General features: G+C 45.8%; 1 protein-coding gene across 1 annotated transcript in view; it reads left to right on the plus strand.

Moving 5' to 3' along the window:
• The window catches only part of FAT2 (FAT atypical cadherin 2), a gene marked incomplete at both ends in the record, with an annotated part of 66,863 nt that extends 51,273 nt beyond the window's left edge, over positions 1–15,590 (plus strand). Inside the window, 4 exons of the mRNA XM_082837488.1 lie at positions 8,239–8,680; positions 11,111–11,264; positions 13,534–13,991; positions 15,052–15,590. Coding sequence (XP_082693614.1) covers positions 8,239–8,680; positions 11,111–11,264; positions 13,534–13,991; positions 15,052–15,590 — 1,593 coding nt within the window. The remainder of the gene's footprint in view (positions 1–8,238; positions 8,681–11,110; positions 11,265–13,533; positions 13,992–15,051) is intronic.
• Positions 15,591–17,458: the final 1,868 nt, after the last annotated feature.

Consider the following 17,458-nt stretch of genomic DNA (forward strand, 5'->3'; position numbering starts at 1 on the left):
TGCTATGCAGCTGCTTCCCACTAGCTATCTATTTTACATTTGGTAGTGTATATATGTCCATGCCACTCTCTCACTTCATCCCAGCTTACCCTTCCCCCTCCCTTTGTCTTCAAGTTCATTCTCCACATCTGCGTCTTTATTCCTGTCCTGCCCTTAGGTTCTCCAGAACCATTTATTTTTCTTTAGATTCCATATATATGTATTAGCATACGGTCTTTGTTTTTCTCTTTCTGACTTTCTTCACTCTGTATGACAGTCTCTAGGTCCATCCACCTCACTACAAATAACTCAATTTAGTTTCTTTTTATGGCTAATATTCCATTGTATATTTGTGCCACATCTTCTTTATCCATTCATCTGTCAATGGACACTTGGGTTGCTTCCATGTCCTGGCTATTGTAAACACAGCTGCAATGAACATTGCGGTACATGACTCTTTGAATTATGGTTTTCTCGGGGTATATGCCCAGTAGTGGGATTGCTGGATCATATGGTAGTTCTATTTTTAGTTTTTTAAGGAACCTCCATACTGTTCTCCATAGTGGCTGTATCAATTTACATTCCCACCAACAGTGCAAGACAGTTCCCTTTTCTCCACACCCTCTCCAGCAGTTATTGTTTGTAGATATTTTGATGATAGCCATTCTGACTGGTGTGAGGTGATACCTCATTGTAGTTTTGATTTGAATTTCTCTAATGATTAGTGATGTTGATTATCCTTTCATGTGTTTGTTGGCAATCTGTAAATCATCTTTGCAGAAATGTCTATTTAGGTCTTCTGCCCATTTTTGGATTGGGTTTTTTGTTGTCTGATATTGAGCTGCATGAGCTGCTTGTATAGTAGTTTTCTGGTAGCATCTTTAGGATTCTCTATGTATAGTATCATGTCATCTGCAAACAGTGACAGTTTTACTTCTCCTCTGCCAGTTTGGATTCCTTTTATTTCTTTTTCATCTCTGATTGCTGTGGCTAAAACTTCCAAAACTATGTTGAATAATTGTGGGGAGAGTGGGCAACCTTGTCTTTTTCCTGATCTTAGTGGAAATGGTTTCAGTTTTTCACCACTGAGAACGACGTTGGCTGTGCGTTTGTCATATATGGCCTTTATTATGTTGAGGTAAGTTCCCTCTAGGCCTACTTTCTGGAGGGTTTTTATCATAAATTGGTGTTGAATATTGTCAAAAGCTTTTTCTGCATCTATTGAGATGATCATATGATTTTTATCCTTCAATTTGTTAATATGGTTTATAACATTGATTGATTTGTGTATATTGAAAAATCCTTGCATTCCTGGGATAAACCCCACTTAACCGTGGTGTATGGTCCTCTTAATGTGCTGTTGGATTCTGTTTACTAGTATTTTGTTGAGGATTTTTGCATATGTTCATCAGTGATATTGGCCTGTAGTTTTATTTTTTTGTGACGTCTTTGTCTGGTTTTGGTATCAGGGTGATGGTAGTCTCATAGAATGAGTTTGGAAGTGTTCCTTCCTCTGCTATATTTTGGAAGATTTGAGAAGGATAGGTGTTAGCTCTTCTCTAAATGTCTGATAGAATTTGCCTGTGAAGCCATCTAGTCCTGGGCTTTTGTTTGTTGGAAGATTTTTAATCACAGTTTCAATTTCAGTGCTTGTGATTGGTCTGTTCATATTTTCTATTTATTCCTGGTTCAGTCTTGGAAGGTTGTGCTTTTCTAAGAATTTGTCCATTTCTTCCAGGTTGTCCATTTTATTGGCATATAGTTGCCTGTAGTAATCTTTCATGATCCTCTGTATTTCTGCAGTGTCAGTTTTTACTTCTCTTTTTTCATTTCTAATTCTGTTGATTTGAGTCTTCTCCCTTTTTTTATTGATGAGTCTGGCTAATGGTTTATCAATTTTGTTTATCTTCTCAAAGAACCAGCTTTTAGTTTTATTGATCTTTGCTATCATTTCCTTCATTTCTTTTTCATTTATTTCTGATCTGATCTTTATGATTTCTCTCCTTCTGCTAACTTTGGGGGTTTTTTTGCTCTTCTTTCTCTAATTTCTTTAGGTGTAAGGTTAGGTTGTTTACTTGAGATGTTTCTTGTTTCTTGAGGTAGGATTTTATTGCTATATATTTCCCTCTTAGAACTGCTTTTGCTGCATCCCATAGGTTTTGGGTCACTGTGTTTTCATTGTCATTTGTTTCTAGGTATTTTTTGATTTCCCCTTTGATTTCATCGGTGATCTCTTGCTTATTTAATAGTGTATTGTTTAGCCTCCATGTGTTTGTATTTTTTACAGATTTTTTCCTGTAATTGACATCTAGTCTCATAGCGTTGTGGTCGGAAAAGATACTTGATACGATTTCAATTTTCTTAAATTTACCAAGGCTTGATTTGTGACCCAAGATATGATCTATCCTGGACAATGTTCCATGAGCACTTGAGAAGAAAGTGTATTCTGCTGTTTTTGGATGGAATGTCCTATAAATATTAAGTCCTTCTTGTTTAATGTATCATTTAAAGCTTGTGTTTCCTTATTTATTTTCATTTTGGATAATCTGTCCATTGGTGAAAGTGGGGTGTTAAAGTCCCCTACTATGATTGTGTTACTGTCGATTTCCCCTTTTATGGCTGTTAGCACTTGCCTTATGTATTGAGGTGCTCCTATGTTGGGTGCATAAATATTTACAATTGTTATATCTTTCTTGGATTGATCTCTTGATCATTATGTAGTGTCCTTCTTTGTCTCTTATAATAGTCTTTATTTTAAAGCCTATTTTGTCTGATATGAGAATTGCTACTCCAGCTTTCTTTTGATTTCCATTTGCATGGTGTATCTTTTTCCATCCCCTCACTTTCAGTCTGTATGTGTCCCTAGGTCTGAAGTGGGTCTCTTGTAGACAGCATATATATGGATCTTGGTTTTGTATGCATTCAGGTAGTCTATGTCTTTTGGTTGGAGCATTTAATCCATTTACGTTTAAGGTAGTTATCGATATGTATGTTCCTGTTCCCATTTTCTTAATTGTTTTGGGTTTATTATTGTAGATCTTTTCCTTCTCTTGGGTTTCCTTCCTAAAGAAGTTCCTTTAGCATTTGTTGTAAAGCTGGTTTGGTGGTGCTGAATTCTCTTAACTTTTGCTTGTCTGTAAAGGTTTTAATTTCTCCATCAAATCTGAATGAGATCCTTGCTGGGTAGAGTAATCTTGGTTGTAGGTTTTCCCTTTCATCACTTTAAATATGTCCTGCCACTCCCTTCTGGCTTGCAGAGATTCTGATGGAAGATCAGCTGTTAACCTTCTGGGGATCCCCTTGTATGTTATTTGTTGTTTTTCCCTTGCTGCTTTTAATATTTGTTCTTTGTATTTAATTTTGGATAGTTTGATTAATATGTGTCTTGGAGTGTTTCTCCTTGGATTTCTCCTCTATGGGACTCTCTGCACTTCCTCGACTTGATTGACTATTTCCTTTCCCATATGAGGGAAGTTTTCAACTATAATCTCTTCAAATATTTTCTCAGTCCCTTTTTTTTTTCTTCTTCTTCTGGGACCCCTATAATTCTAATGTTGGTGCATTTAATGTTGTCCCAGAGGTCTCTGAGACTGTCCTCAATTCTTTTTATTCTTTTTTCTTTATTCTGCTCTGTGGTAGTTATTTCCCCTATTTTATCTTCCAGGTCACTTATCCGTTCCTCTGCCTCAGTTATTCTGCTATTGATTCCTTCTAGAGAACTTTTAATTTCATGTATTGTCTTGTTCATCATTGTTTTTTCTCTTTAGCTCTTCTAGGTCCTTGTTAAATGTGTCTTGTATTTTCTCCATTCTATTTTCAAGATTTTGGATCATCTTTACTATCATTACTCTAAATTCTTTTTCTGGTAGACTGTGTATTTCCTCTTCATTTGTTTGGTCCAGTGGGTTTTTACCTTGCTCCTTCATCTGCTGTGTATTTCTCTGTCTTCTCATTTTGCTTAAATACTGTGTTTGATGTCTCTTTTTCTCAGGCTGCAGGTTCATAGTTCCCGTTGTTTTTGGTATCTTCTCCCTGTGGGTAAGGTTGGTTCAGTGGGTTGTGTAGGTTTCCTGGTGGAGGGGACTGGCACCTGTGTTCTGGTGGATGAGACTGGATCTTGTCTTTCTGGTGGGTAGGACCACGTCTGGTGGTGTTTTTTGGGGTGTCTGTGACCTTATTATGATATTTAGGCTGCCTCTCTGCTAATGGGTGAGGTTGTGTTCCTGTCTTGCTAGTTGTTTGACATAGGGCGTCCAGCACTGTAGATTGCTGGTCGTTGAGTGCAGCTGGGTCTTAGTGTTGAGATGGAGATGTATGGGAGAGCTTTTGCCGTTTGATATTATGTGGGGCTGGGAGGTCTCTGGTGGGCCAATGTCCTGAACTCAGCTCTCCCATCTCAGAGGCTCAGCCTGACACCCGGCCAGAGCACCAAGACTCTGTCAGCCAAATGGCTCAGAAGAAAAGGGAGGAAAAAGAAAGAATCCAAAAAAAGAAAGAAGCCCAAAGAGCTTTTGTTAATGTGAGTTATATCTAGTGATGTTTACCCTGTTAGAAATTAAAACCATGAAACATTTAAAATAGCTGTTATTAATCCATTTAGAAATGAGTAATAAGCCCAATTCATGTTCACATAAATAACATAATTTTTGAAAAGCAGTATTTTAAAAATTACTGATAATGGCATTGTTTTACATCTTTGCAAATCTCTTTCATGTCTGGCTTAATAAAATATAGCTGGATTCTCCTAAATGCTTCTACATTCAAAAGAAAGAAAGAAAAAGTAATAAAATAAAGTTATTAAAATTAAAAATATATTAAAAATAAAAAACTTTAAAAGTAAAGAAAGAAAGAGAGCAACCAACCAAAAAACAAATCCACCAATGATAACAAGCCCTAAAAGCTATACTATAAAAAACAAAACAAACAAAAAAAACCAGACAGATAGAACCCTAGGACAAAGGCAAAAGCAAAGCTTTTGGGAAGTCTGAGGTCTTCAGCCAGTGTTCAGTAGGTGTTCTGTAGGAGTTGTTCCACATGTAGATGTAGTTTTAATGTATTTGTGGGGAGGAAGGTGGTCTCCACATCTTACTCCTCCACCATCTTGAAGGTGCCTGGTACATTCTGTACATTCTGCTTTTCTCCCTCAATGAAGATGAGCCTCTAACTGCTATGTTGTCTACCAAGACAGAGTGGAGGAGATGATGCTTGCATTCTGCCCTTTTGTGGGAAGTAGCAATTTTAAATAAGGTGGTTAGGGAAGGCTTCATTGAGGTGATAATTGAACAATAATTTGAAGGGGGTGAGGTAGTTAGCCATGTAGACTTCTGGGGGAACAGCATTCTAGGTAGGGGGTATAGTCATTGGCAGGAGATTGCTTGGCATGTTTAAGGAACAGCTCAGACGTCAATATGGCTTGAGTGAAGTGAGCAAGGGGACAGTAGTAGCAGGAGTTGAGGTCAGAGATGTAATAGGATGGGGTCATATCTATAAAGGTCTCATAGGCTATTTAAGGACTTTGAGTTTTATTCTGAGCAAAGTGGGGGGCATTAGAAGGTTTTGAGCAGAGAATTAACATGGTGTGACATATGGAAAAACGGTCCTTGTGGCTACTATGTTGAGAATAGATTTTAGAGGAACAAAGATGGAAGTGGAAAGACCCAGCCAAAAGGCAGTAATTCTGGTGAGAGCTGATGGCAGTTTAGATCAGGGGAATGACAGTGGAACTGGGAAAAAGAGTTCAGATTCTGGAGAGATTTTGAAGGTAAGGTCAACAGGACTTCCTGATCAACTGAATAAGGGCTGCGAGAGAAAGCAAGGAGTAAGATGTTGACCTGAGCAACCTGAAGGAATGGAGTTGCTGCCAACAGACGCGGGCAAGGATACAGGTGGAGTAGGCTGGGGAAGGGGGATGACCAGAAGTTCCGTTTTGGACATATGAGCTTGAGATGACTATTAGACCTACTAGTGGAGCTGGACAAACAAAATCTAGTGAGAAAGGTCTAGGTGGAGATGAAGATCTGGGATTCTTCCACATATACATAGTATTCAAAGCCATGAGACTGGGGAGATCACCAAAGAGTGTAGAGTGAAAAGAGAGTAGACTAAGGATTTATCCCTGAGATACTCCAACACTGAGAGTTTGGGGAAGAGGAGGATCCAATAAAGAGAATGAAAAGATACAACCAATGATGTTGGAGAAAAACCAAGAGAGTACTGTATCTGGGAAGCCAAATGAGGGATGTGTATCAAGAAGGAAGCAGTGATCAGCTGCATAATATGCTGCTGAGAGGTCAAGTAAGATGGGAAGTGATATCAATCATTGAATTTGGCAACACAAAGGATGCTGAGTGCCCTGACACCAGTGGTTTCAGTGTCATGGTGGGTGGGGGTAGAATTTTGCTGCAAAGGGAAAGCAAAGAAAGAAAGTGCTATCTGGCAGGAAAAGTGCATTCAAGAAAACTTTTTTTTTAAAGATTAGAACAATAACAGCATGTTTATATGATGACTGGGATGATCCAGTAGAGAGTGAACAAAGATGTAGGAAGGAGAAAGGAAAGTCAGTGGCATCTTGTCCTTCAGGAGGTAAGGGGGGTGGGGTGGGATCTAGTGCATGAATGGAGAGATTGGCTTTGGACAACGTGGACAGATACGATGGTGAGAGTGCCTGGAAGTTTCCCTCTGATTGCTGAGAGCGAGGATGGGGAGAGAGACGTTAAGGGTCTGAGGAGAGAGAAGTTGTGAAAATAGTCATCTGAGAGAGTGAGGGAACTAAGCAAGATAGTACGATTGTTGGGTAGCATGAAGGGCTCATTTGAGACTCATGGTCATGAAATTAAAGGGAGACCAATAAACAAAAGCTGTGTGTTTTTCTCCAGCCATGTTCAGCTCCATGATACTTATATATAGAGGGAGAGTTGGATTTTACCGGATTTGTGTATTAGCCAACTGAGTTCTACCAAGTAAAAGAGGGACAGGAGTTTGGCTATGGAATTTAAGATTGGTAAGGAGAGGAATGAGGACATTACAGAGGGGAGAGACAGTGAAAAGATGGAGGGATCAACAGATCTGTGGTCCTAGGTAAGTGAAAGGAGTGATTTAATGACAATGTTTTGTATAAGTTGTACTTATATTTGTCATTGTCTTTTCTTAATGGCAGGTTATATTGGTTTTCTATTTACTGTAATAATACTGTTTTCTTTTTAAGGAAATAAAGGCATAGGTAGAATTCAACCAGAGCAAAAATCAGGAAGATGGTGTACAAACGTCCAACTTCTGGAAAACACGGGGTTAGATCTTCACATTTCACCCAGAGAAAGCGCTACCTAACCCAGAGTGACAGGAAAACTATTTGGCCACAAGTAGTCCCACTTCTCGAGGGTGAAGGGAACTAAAATGTTCTAACCCAGTGATTCTCAGACGTTTTGATTTTGGGACTTTTTATACTCTTAAAAATAATCGAGGATCATAGGGAAGTTTTGTTTATGTGGGTAACAGCTATTGGCATTTTCATTATTAGAAATTAAAACTGAGAAGTTTTAAAATAACAAGAAACCCATTACATGTTAACATAAATACCATATTTTTAAGAAAAATTGTTCCATTTTCCATAAATAAAAAAAGAATGGTATTGTTTTACATTTTTGCAAATTTCTCTTACATCTGGCTTAATAGAAGCTAGCTGGCTCGTACCTACTTCTGCCTTTATCTGTTGTGATAGCGCATGTCTAGAGATCACCACTGTATATTTGTAACAGAATCAGAGTAGAAGAGGCAAATAATGTCTTGGATTACTATGAATATAGTTTCACCTTGTAGATGCCCTGAAATCGTCTTAGAGACCCACTTCAAGAACTGTTGAACTGTTGAGTAAGGGAGTGGGGGTGAGAGGGAGGTTTTTGGTATCCCTGAAGGCTGAGGAGTATAGAATACTGGAGAGGCCTGTGAAGAAGAATCCAAAAGACGGGGTCTTGATCAGCAAGGCATCTCTGGGCCTCAGTTTCCTCATCTCTGAAATGGAGATATCATCCCCGCCCAGGCCATCCCATGGAGAGCGGCGAGGGCCAAATGAGACCATAGAAGAGCACTTTGAGGGTTTCTATACTCTACAAATACAATGTCTAAAACAGCCTTGAAAATCACCAAACACTACCCCTCCTATCTGTGAAAATAAACTAACATTCTTTGCACTGGCAGCTTCTGAGCAGGGATTTTTTAAGTACTTCTTGGCTTTGCTGATGGCCATTTGGATTTTCTTTACAGCTGGTCGATGGAGTGCTCCAGCTGGAATACCATTGCCCAGGTGGCTTCTACAGAAATCTTTCTTCCCAGTCTCGTGTGAATGACCAAGAGTGGCACTCTGTTCTGGTGGAGGAGACAGATACTTCCGTTCACCTGTCGGTTGACAGTGCAGCCAACGCCTCCCTTGCGCTCCCAGAGAACTGCTGGAGTCTGAGGCCTGAAAGGGACCTCTTTCTGGGTGGCCTCGTCCTCTTGCATTCTTTCCCAAATGTCTCCCAGGGCTTCGAAGGCTGCCTGGATGCTGTCATGATCAACGGAGAGGCGCTGGAGCTGCTGGCCCATGGCAAGAAGGTGGCGGGCATGCTGGAGAGGCGGGCCCTCACCCAGTGTTGCCTCCACAGTGACCAGTGCAGCCAGAACCCGTGTCTCAACGGTGGAAAGTGCTCACAGACCCGCGGGGCAGGTAAGGCTAGGGCTGACCCTGAGGCTTATCCCAGGAGGCTCTGCAGAGGACCCTGCCAGGTTGAACTAGCAATCGTGTATCACCATAGAGTTTACCAAGCCGATTCCTCCACCACAGTCCTATGTGGGAGGGAACGGGCGTGGGGGGCGGAGAAGAGAGCCATTAAAGCTCCATTTTACGGCTCAGGAAACCACTGGGCTACGTAAGGGATACCCAGAGAGGTAAAGGAACGCACCCAAGGTCACAGGGCTGTTAAGCGAGAGGCGTGCTCAGGGTGTAGATCTCAGTGGAAATAGCCGCCTCGTCCCCTTACTGTCTGGTGAGTAACGAGTAGGGATCTGCTAGGTTTACACCAGGGGAGGCCAGTAGTCTTCTTTCACCCTCAACAAGAACTATCTTTCTTTCTCCTTTCTTTTTTGGATGGGGGAAGGGTACGAATGGGGACCTCTGATGTAGAAGGCTGTAGTCATCACACATCTCAGTGTCATCATTGGTGTGCGCTAAGTTTCTCTCTCCCTCTCTTTTTTTTTAAATTTAGTTTTGGCTGCGTTGGGTCTTCGTTGCTGTGTGCGGGCTTTCTCTAGTTGTGACAAGCAGGGGCTACTCCTTGTTGCAGTGTGCGGGCTTCTCATTGCGGTGGCTTCTCCTGTTGCGGAGCAGAGGGTCTAGGCGTGCAGGTCTCAGTAGTTGTGGCTCATGGGCTCTAGAATGCAGGCTCCAGTAATTGTGGCGAATGGGCTTAGTTGCTCCGCGGCATGCAGGATCCTCCGGGACCAGGATTCTAACCCGTGTCCCCTGCATTGGCAGGTGGACTCTTAACCACTGCGCCACCAGGGAAGCCCAGTTTCTCTTTCTTATTGCCCTTTATACTCCACTGCCTTCTCCCTTCCTCAAACCCATAGGCAAACATTTAAAGTTTTAAAATGAGTTCTTTCAAAATGTAAGAACTGTTTTTCACATGCTTGAATTTCTAACTTATATAACTGGTATATCATGTTTTACAGTTTTCCATCCACGCTGCCACGAGTAATTCTTATTCATTGCTTTTAATTGCGGCTTAATACTCCAAGGCATGCACGCGCTCACCTTTCCCCTCTGGACTCTCCCAGCAATGGACATCCCACCTCCATCAACAATGCTGCACTGAACATCCTCCCACATCATGTTACAAACCTATGTGAGAACTTTTCACACATACACACATACATACGCACCACCCAGAGACGGAATTCACATACTCAGAGTATGCAAATAGTTACTTTGACTAAATCGGGTCAGACTGCTGTCCAGCATGGCCGCAGCAGTCTGTACTTCCACCAGCAAGTGCGTGAGATTCCTAGGCCCCTACATCTCTGTCAACACTTGGCATTCTCCCATTTTCTAATCTTTGCCTGACAAATAATACTGTCATTTCTACCTAAGATACCCAAGGAGTCCATCACTTCTGCATCCCCACCGCCAGTGGTCTGACCCCAGTCCCCATCACCTCTCTTCTTTTCTCCTGCACCAGCCACCTCCCTGCTCTCCTGCTTCTCTCCCTCCACTAGCATCTTCCAGCAGGGCACCAGAGAGATCTTTAAACAATGTAGATATGAGCACATCGCTTTCCTGCTTGGAATCTTGCAGTGGCTTCCCCTTGCCGTTCAGATGCCGTTCAGATGGAGTCCCAATTCCTAATTCCTGCCTGTGGGTCCTATGCCCTGGCCCCTCCCACCTGCTGGTCCACTCTGGTGACATGCCACACCCTCTCCTCCAAACCTTTGCACGCGTTCTCCTCTGCCTGAAACATCTTCCTCTTTGCCCCTTTATCTTTTTGCCTGGCTAATTTTTACTCAACCTTCAGGTCTCAACTAAAATATCACCTCCTCCAGGAAACCTCCCCTGGTGCCTAGTTTAGGCTAACTCCTTTCCCCAATGCTTCCCTTCAATAAAACTAATTTTTATGATAATTACTAATATACTGATATTATCTATAACTATCTCAGTTTGAACCCCCAAATTGCCATTTGCTTGCTGTGTGACCCTGAGCAAATGGCATGCATTCCCCGAGCCTCATTCCCTGACCTGCCATCAACTTGTACCTGTCCCTGATGAGGACAATAACAGTAACCAATCTCAGGGCTGTTGGGAGGATCAAATGAGCTAATACATGAAGATTCTTAGAACAACGATTACAATAAATAGTGTTGTCTAGGATGACGATACTCATTATTATCCTTTAGATGCCTATTCTCTGTAGTCTGTAAGTTGTTTGAGGGCAGGGATCCAACCATCTTGTCCAGCAGGGCACCAGTGCCTACCACGGTGCATGTGGCAGAGAGAGGCACTCAATAACTAAGTGTGAACACTGGGATCTGCAAACACACGAGCACCTGTCCCCTGGGGCCACTGGACCAGAGTGCTCTCTCATGGCCCTGCCCTTCTCCCCAGGCTATGTCTGCACGTGCCCCTCACAGTTCTCCGGGAGGCACTGTGAACAAAGGAAGGAGAACTGCACTTCAATGCCCTGCCTGGAAGGTGGAACTTGCATCTCTTCCCCCGAAGGAGCCCCCTGTATCTGCCCTCACCCCTACATGGGAGACAGGTAAGCACAGGAGAGGTCCCCTGCCACTGGTTCCTCTCCCTGAGTGTGGCACCACTGGGGGATGACCTCTGCACTCTGACCCCTAGAGAGGCCAATGGGCAGCCAGGGGCTGAGTGCTCTGGTTACCTGGCTTCTTGGCCTTTTCCACGTGTCAAGGCTTCTTTCTCCCACCACCTGCATCAGAACACTCTGGGAGGGGAGGTGCTCGTTAAAAAGACAGATTTCCCAAGCCCTATTCTGAACCTACTGAATTGGACTCACTAGGCTGGGGCCAAGGAATCTGCACTTTCTACCAGATTTTCAGGCAGTTCTGATCTTTGCTGAAGTCTGAAAGTAGCAAAAGTTCTTATTCTCTTGCTCTGGACCGTGACTTTCCAGAAAGCGGCCTGGGGGTAATGACTCCACTTGATTCAGGCACTGCTGTGGGCCTCAAACCCCACCACTAGCTACCTGTGCCTCGTATTATGCTGGCCTGCGGGGTTGTAAGGGAAGAAGAATCATCCCTAGAATCCTAGATGTAAAGAGGCTTTGGCAATTCTCTGGTTTTATGGCTCCCCAACTTGGAAACCTTTAAAAATCATGAGGGAGACTTGTGAAAAATACAGATTCCTAGACCAACTAGACTGTAACCTCCAAGGAAGGAGATTCTCCAAGGATTCTGCTTATAACAACAAGGTACCCCCTTGCTGTCAGTGGGTGCATAAGAGACCCAATGATATAGTCCATCCACCCAATTTACAGATGAAACTGAGGCCCAGAGAAGGAAAGGGCTTGTCCAAGGCTCCCCCGTGTGTTTAAGATCCAAGTCCTTTCTCTCAGCACCTGGCATTTCCAGCCCCACTGTGCGCCTCACTCTGCAGCAGGGGATTCTCTCCATCCAGCAGATGTGTTAGGGCAGGGGTCCCCGACACTCGGCCAAGGACTGGTCCGAGGCCTGTTAGGAACCTGGCCGCACAGCAGGAGGAGAGTGGAGAGTGAGTGAGCGAAGCTTCATCTGATGCTCCGGATCGCTCCCCATCACTCACATTACTGCCTGAACCATCCCCTCCCCACACCGGCCCATGGAAAAACTGTCTTCTGTGAAACCGGTCCCTGGTGCCTAAAAGGTTGGGGACCATTGTGTTGGGGGACACTTCCTGGCTGAAAGTGGTATTTGCATTTTAAAAGAGAATTTGGGGAGGCCAACGTATAGCCCAAAGGACAAACTGTTGGTGGTGAAATTTCAGGCACTGGGACTCACGTGGGATGGAGGGAGCCTTTCCCAATGTCCCTCAAAAGTATGCTAATGCATATATATGGAATCTGAAAAAAAAAAAAAATGGTACTGATGAACCTAGTTGCAGGGCAGGAACGAAGAAGTAGACATAGAAAATGGACTTGAAGACATGGGGTGGGAGGGCGAAGCTGGGGCGAAATGAGAGTATCATCGACATATATACATTAGCGAATGTAAAATAGTTGGCTGGTGGGAAGCAGCAGCATAGCACAGGGAGATCGGCTAGGTGCTCTGCGATGACCTAGAGGGGTGGGATAGGGGCGAGGGGAGGGAGGCTCAAGAGGGAGAGGATATGGGGACATGTATAAGCATGTCTGATTCGCTTTGTTGTGCCACAGAAACTAACACAGTACTGTGAAGCAATTATACTCTAATAAGGATCTATTAAAAAAAAAAAGTAGGTAAAGCTGACTATAGAAGTCTCCTAGGAGCCTCACCCCAATGAAAGCCAAGCGGAAGGTGACCTGAGAGGTCATATGGTTCTAGGGGTTCTCTCTGAGAAAGTTGTCCCGTGTAAGGTCTGTGTGGAGCCATGCTGGGTTCCTGCGACCTCCTGGTGAGGGACAGAGGGAACACTGGCGCCTGGTTGCCATTGCTGGGTGACTGCTGACTTGTATCTGGGACCCTGACCCGAAGGACAGCTAGGTTGCTGGCTGCCTCTACCACAGTATATGATTGGAAATTTGACCTCAGTGGTAGGCAGTGTATCCAATGCCTAGATCTCACGGGTGGAACATAATGGACTTGCCCAGAGCCTAGATTCAAATGGTCATGAACAAGGGTATTGCTGGGTCTCATACCTCACTGGTAGAGGATGATGTGAAACTGAAGTTGATGTGTTGATATGTGTGATAATTACTTTTTTTTTTTTTGGTGGGAAATTGGAGAGGCAGGCTTGAGTGCAGGGGTTTTTATCCCATACATCTTTTAAGAGGGGACGTGGAAAGGGCAGTATAGTGACTCAGTCCCCTGACTACTTCTCTGTGTCTGCAGGTGTGAAATGGAATCGAGGGGCTGCTCAGAAGGACACTGTCTCGTCACCCCTGAGATCAAAAGGGGGGACTGGGGACAGCAGGAGATTCTGATCATCATAGTGGTCCTACTGGTCATTGTCATAATCTCTACTGGGCTTCTCTTCTACTGCCGCCGCTGCAAGTCCCACAAGCCCGTGGCCATGGAGGACCCAGACCTCCTGGCCAGGAGTGTTGGTGTTGACACCCAAGCCACACCTGCCATTGAGCTCAACCCCCTGAGCACAAGCGCCTGCAACAACCTGAACCAAGTGGAGCCCAGCAAGACCTCAGGTCCAAATGAACTCGTCACTTTTGGACCCAGCTCTAAGCAACGGCCAGTGGTCTGCAGCGTGCCTCCCAGACTCCCGCCGGTGGTGGTCTCTTCCCACTCTGACAATGAGGCCATCATTAAGAGGACCTGGTCAGGCGAGGAGATGGGTCAGTACAACCCACAGGCCTTTAGCTTCTGGGATTGATGGAACAGGGTAATAGACTGAAACACTCCATTATCTGAGCCACCATCCAGTCCATGAAGGGACGTGGTCAAGGTCACGGTGCACTAGTGGGCTGCACCAGATCCCAGGTCTCTGGACTCAGAGTCTGTGCCTCATTCCGCTGTACCATGATCTACTCCTCTAAATTCCAAGACATTCCACAGGATTGATGTCCATGGCAGAAACCTGTAGACCCTGGATGGGGTGGGTAGGATCCCTGAAGTGAAAAGGGGGCTTCTGTATATTTATGCTTTTCTGGAAAGGGAAAGAGAGGCAGTTGTCCAAGCTTCTGGCTGCCCAGTCTAGAGGTACAGTAGCCTTGGGCCAGACCTGGCTGACCCAGAGGAGGGACCTTCACCCCCTCTCATCTTTGGCTCAAAAGGAGGTGAATTTGTAAAGCACTTTTATATTTTCTGGCTTATTCAGTAATAGTTAAAACAAGTATTTGCTCTTTCTGCAAATTGGGTCCCATAATTGGGACCCATAAAGCCACAGTGACTTATTCTAACTTACCCAACTATTCAGTAGCAGGGACAGAGGTAGGACCAAGGATGCCTGATCTCCAACCTTCGAAGTCACATCTCATTTAATCACCCTCTGTGATAGATGCCATCACACCTCCTAGTCCAAAATATGTGTTTGTTTCCTTCAATTAAGGAGACAAAACTCACCAGTAGGACTTGGGATAGAGCTGCTGTCTCCAGGAATGGGGGTGGGATGCATGGAACCATTCAGATTCTTCCCTTATCCACTGACCCTTGGATCAGTGGCACAAATTTGCAAGATGGGCTGGCTTTGAGTTAAACCTCTGGCTTTGAACTTGACCCCACTGGATTCTAGATATTAATCTAAGCTGCCAGAGACAACACACAGACGGGCCACATACCCACCGACTCCTCGGCCCATCTGTACCACATGCTAAGTCATGTAGAGCAGCTCTAAGGCCAGTCGGAGCTTTCACCAGGGAAACTCAGAGCTCACCCTATCTTGCTGTTCCCTTTCAGTGTACCCAGGTGGAGCCACAGTCTGGCCCCCAACTTACTCCAGGAAGGAACGCTGGGAATACCCCCGCTCCGAAGGGACCCCCGGCCCTCTGCTGCCATCGCCTCGCTGCCACCGGAACCCAGCTGTGATGCCGGACCCCACTGGCCTCTACGGGGGCTTCCCCTTCCCACTGGAGATGGAAAACAAGCGAGCACCCCTTCCACCCCGTTACAGCAACCAGAATCTGGAAGATCTGATCCCCCGACGGCCCCCCAGTCCCCGGGAGCACCTGCTGGCCCCCTGTCTCAACGAGTACACAGCTATCAGCTACTACCACTCGCAGTTCCAGCAGGGAGGGGGAGGGCCAGGGCCCTGCCTGGCAGAGGGGGGCTACAAGGGGGTGAGCATGCGCCTCAGCCGGGCCGGGCCCTCTTACGCCGACTGCGAGGTAGGGGGCGGGCGTCCCACGGGCCGGGGCCAGCCCCAGGCCCCCCCCAACTATGAGGGCTCTGACATGGTGGAGAGTGATTATGGGAGCTGTGAGGAGGTCATGTTCTAGCTGCCCTCAGACGGAGGCAAGGGGGAGGCCGAGGACTTGGCGCCTTGCCCTGTCTGGCGGGGAGCGAGTTGAGCATGGCTGGGAAAGTGGGAGGGAAGCCCCCATACCCAGTCCGGGTTGCCACATCTTGAAATGTGCTCTTCCAGACCCCCAGCTAGTCCCTGAAGATGGAGGGAAGCTGAGGGTAGAGCTCCAGAAACAGCACTAGGGCCCCCAGCAGAAAGGGTGTGCACAGAGCCGTTACCCTGGAAACCCAGGAAAAACTGACTCCTGGGATGGGTAAAAGGCAGTGTGCGTCTCCCTGACAATTCCTAGGGAGTCAGGGCCTGAACGGGCCTGTCGGGCACATTCTTAGACCTGCCCGTTGCTGCACACTCTGCAGGCCGAGGTGGGATCATGCCTCACAGGCAAGCACCACAGCTGCTGAGAGACAAGGTCCAAGGTCACCGACCCTGCAGGGCAACAGGGTGTCCTCCTAGGGGCTGAGAGGTGAGCAGCAGGGGAGCAGCTACCACATGTCACTTGTACGCCCTGCCTGCCTCGCTGCAGAGTCTGCTCCATGTCAGGCACCGAGCCGGGCATCAGGCATAAGACAGTGAACTATGGCAACAAGGGTTCCCAAGGAGCGTCACTTGGCCTCAGTCTCCTGGAGGTCCCGCTCCTCTAATCTAATTCCAAGCACCTTGAGCCTCCTCTTTAAGTCTGACTTAAAGCCTGACTTTCTACTAGCCAGGGCCTGCCAGGATCTGTGCAGCCCCTGAACCGTCTTTGTTAAAGAATTCAGACCTCATGGAACTCTGGGTTCGTCAGCCCAAGTTTCGCAAGCACTTTGGGCCAAAGGCAAGAAGGACATCATTCTTCGTTTTTAAAAAAATTCTTAGGCACTTTTCAACCTTGCTGTCTGGATGAGTTGCCCCAAAGGGATTTTTCTTCCATAGACACAAGGAAGTCGGAACTCCTATGCAGGGAAGGGTGGAAGCAGGGAGCCGGACATCAGGAGTATCCTTTCCTGCCCCTCTGTTTCAGAGGCCTGCCAATCCAAGTGTTACCTGCAGCGACTCAACCCTATGCATGGAGGGTCATTGTGGGCATGTGTCTGCACATGTGGGTGCTCATGTACAGTATGTATGTACACATGTGCAGAACATATGTAGCCCGGAGTGGTAGGGACCAGAGACTTCTGGTGGCCTTGCCACTCCCTCGCCTGCCAATCCCTGTCTCCGGTCCACTGCCTTTTCATGTGTCTTGCTTCTGGAGACAAAAGTCTAAAGGAAGAGCAATAGCCACTCTTACCCATAGGGCTGCTGCCTCCAGCACGAGGGAGCTGTGTGGGTGACAGGGTGTTTGTGTGCATGGTTCATGGCTGTGCGGGCGACTGTGAGCGTGAGTGACAGGATGCCTGGTTTTACCGGTCATTTGTGGTTGTTGTTTTTTTTTTTAACAATAAAATATCTTTTTTACTGTTATTTTCCGTGTCACTTAGGCTGTTTGGTCAGGGGAAGGTCACAAGGGTCTACAGGCCCTTCCAAGCTGAGGTTCGTGGGATTTGGGGGCTGGAAGGGGCCCCAGAGGTCATTAAGCACCATGATTCTCAAACCTTGCAAAATGGCTAAAATACAGATCTCTGAGGCCCACACATATAAAATCAGAACCTCTGGGAGAAGGGCCCAGGACACTATTTGGAAAAGAGTCCTCTAGTTCTGATACAACTGTGCATAGTTAGTGGACGAGTCTGCTAAGCAGAGGTGAATGAAAGGCCCTGGACAAGACTTCAGGACTGCTGACCGCCCCCCACCCCGGCCAGCACCCTTGGCCACACATCACATTGGTCAGGGAGAGGGGACAATATCGCAGGTTTGGGAGGCCAG

Source organism: Leucopleurus acutus, assembly GCF_964270905.1.
Source record: "Leucopleurus acutus genome assembly, chromosome: 3".
NCBI lineage: Eukaryota > Metazoa > Chordata > Mammalia > Artiodactyla > Delphinidae > Leucopleurus > Leucopleurus acutus.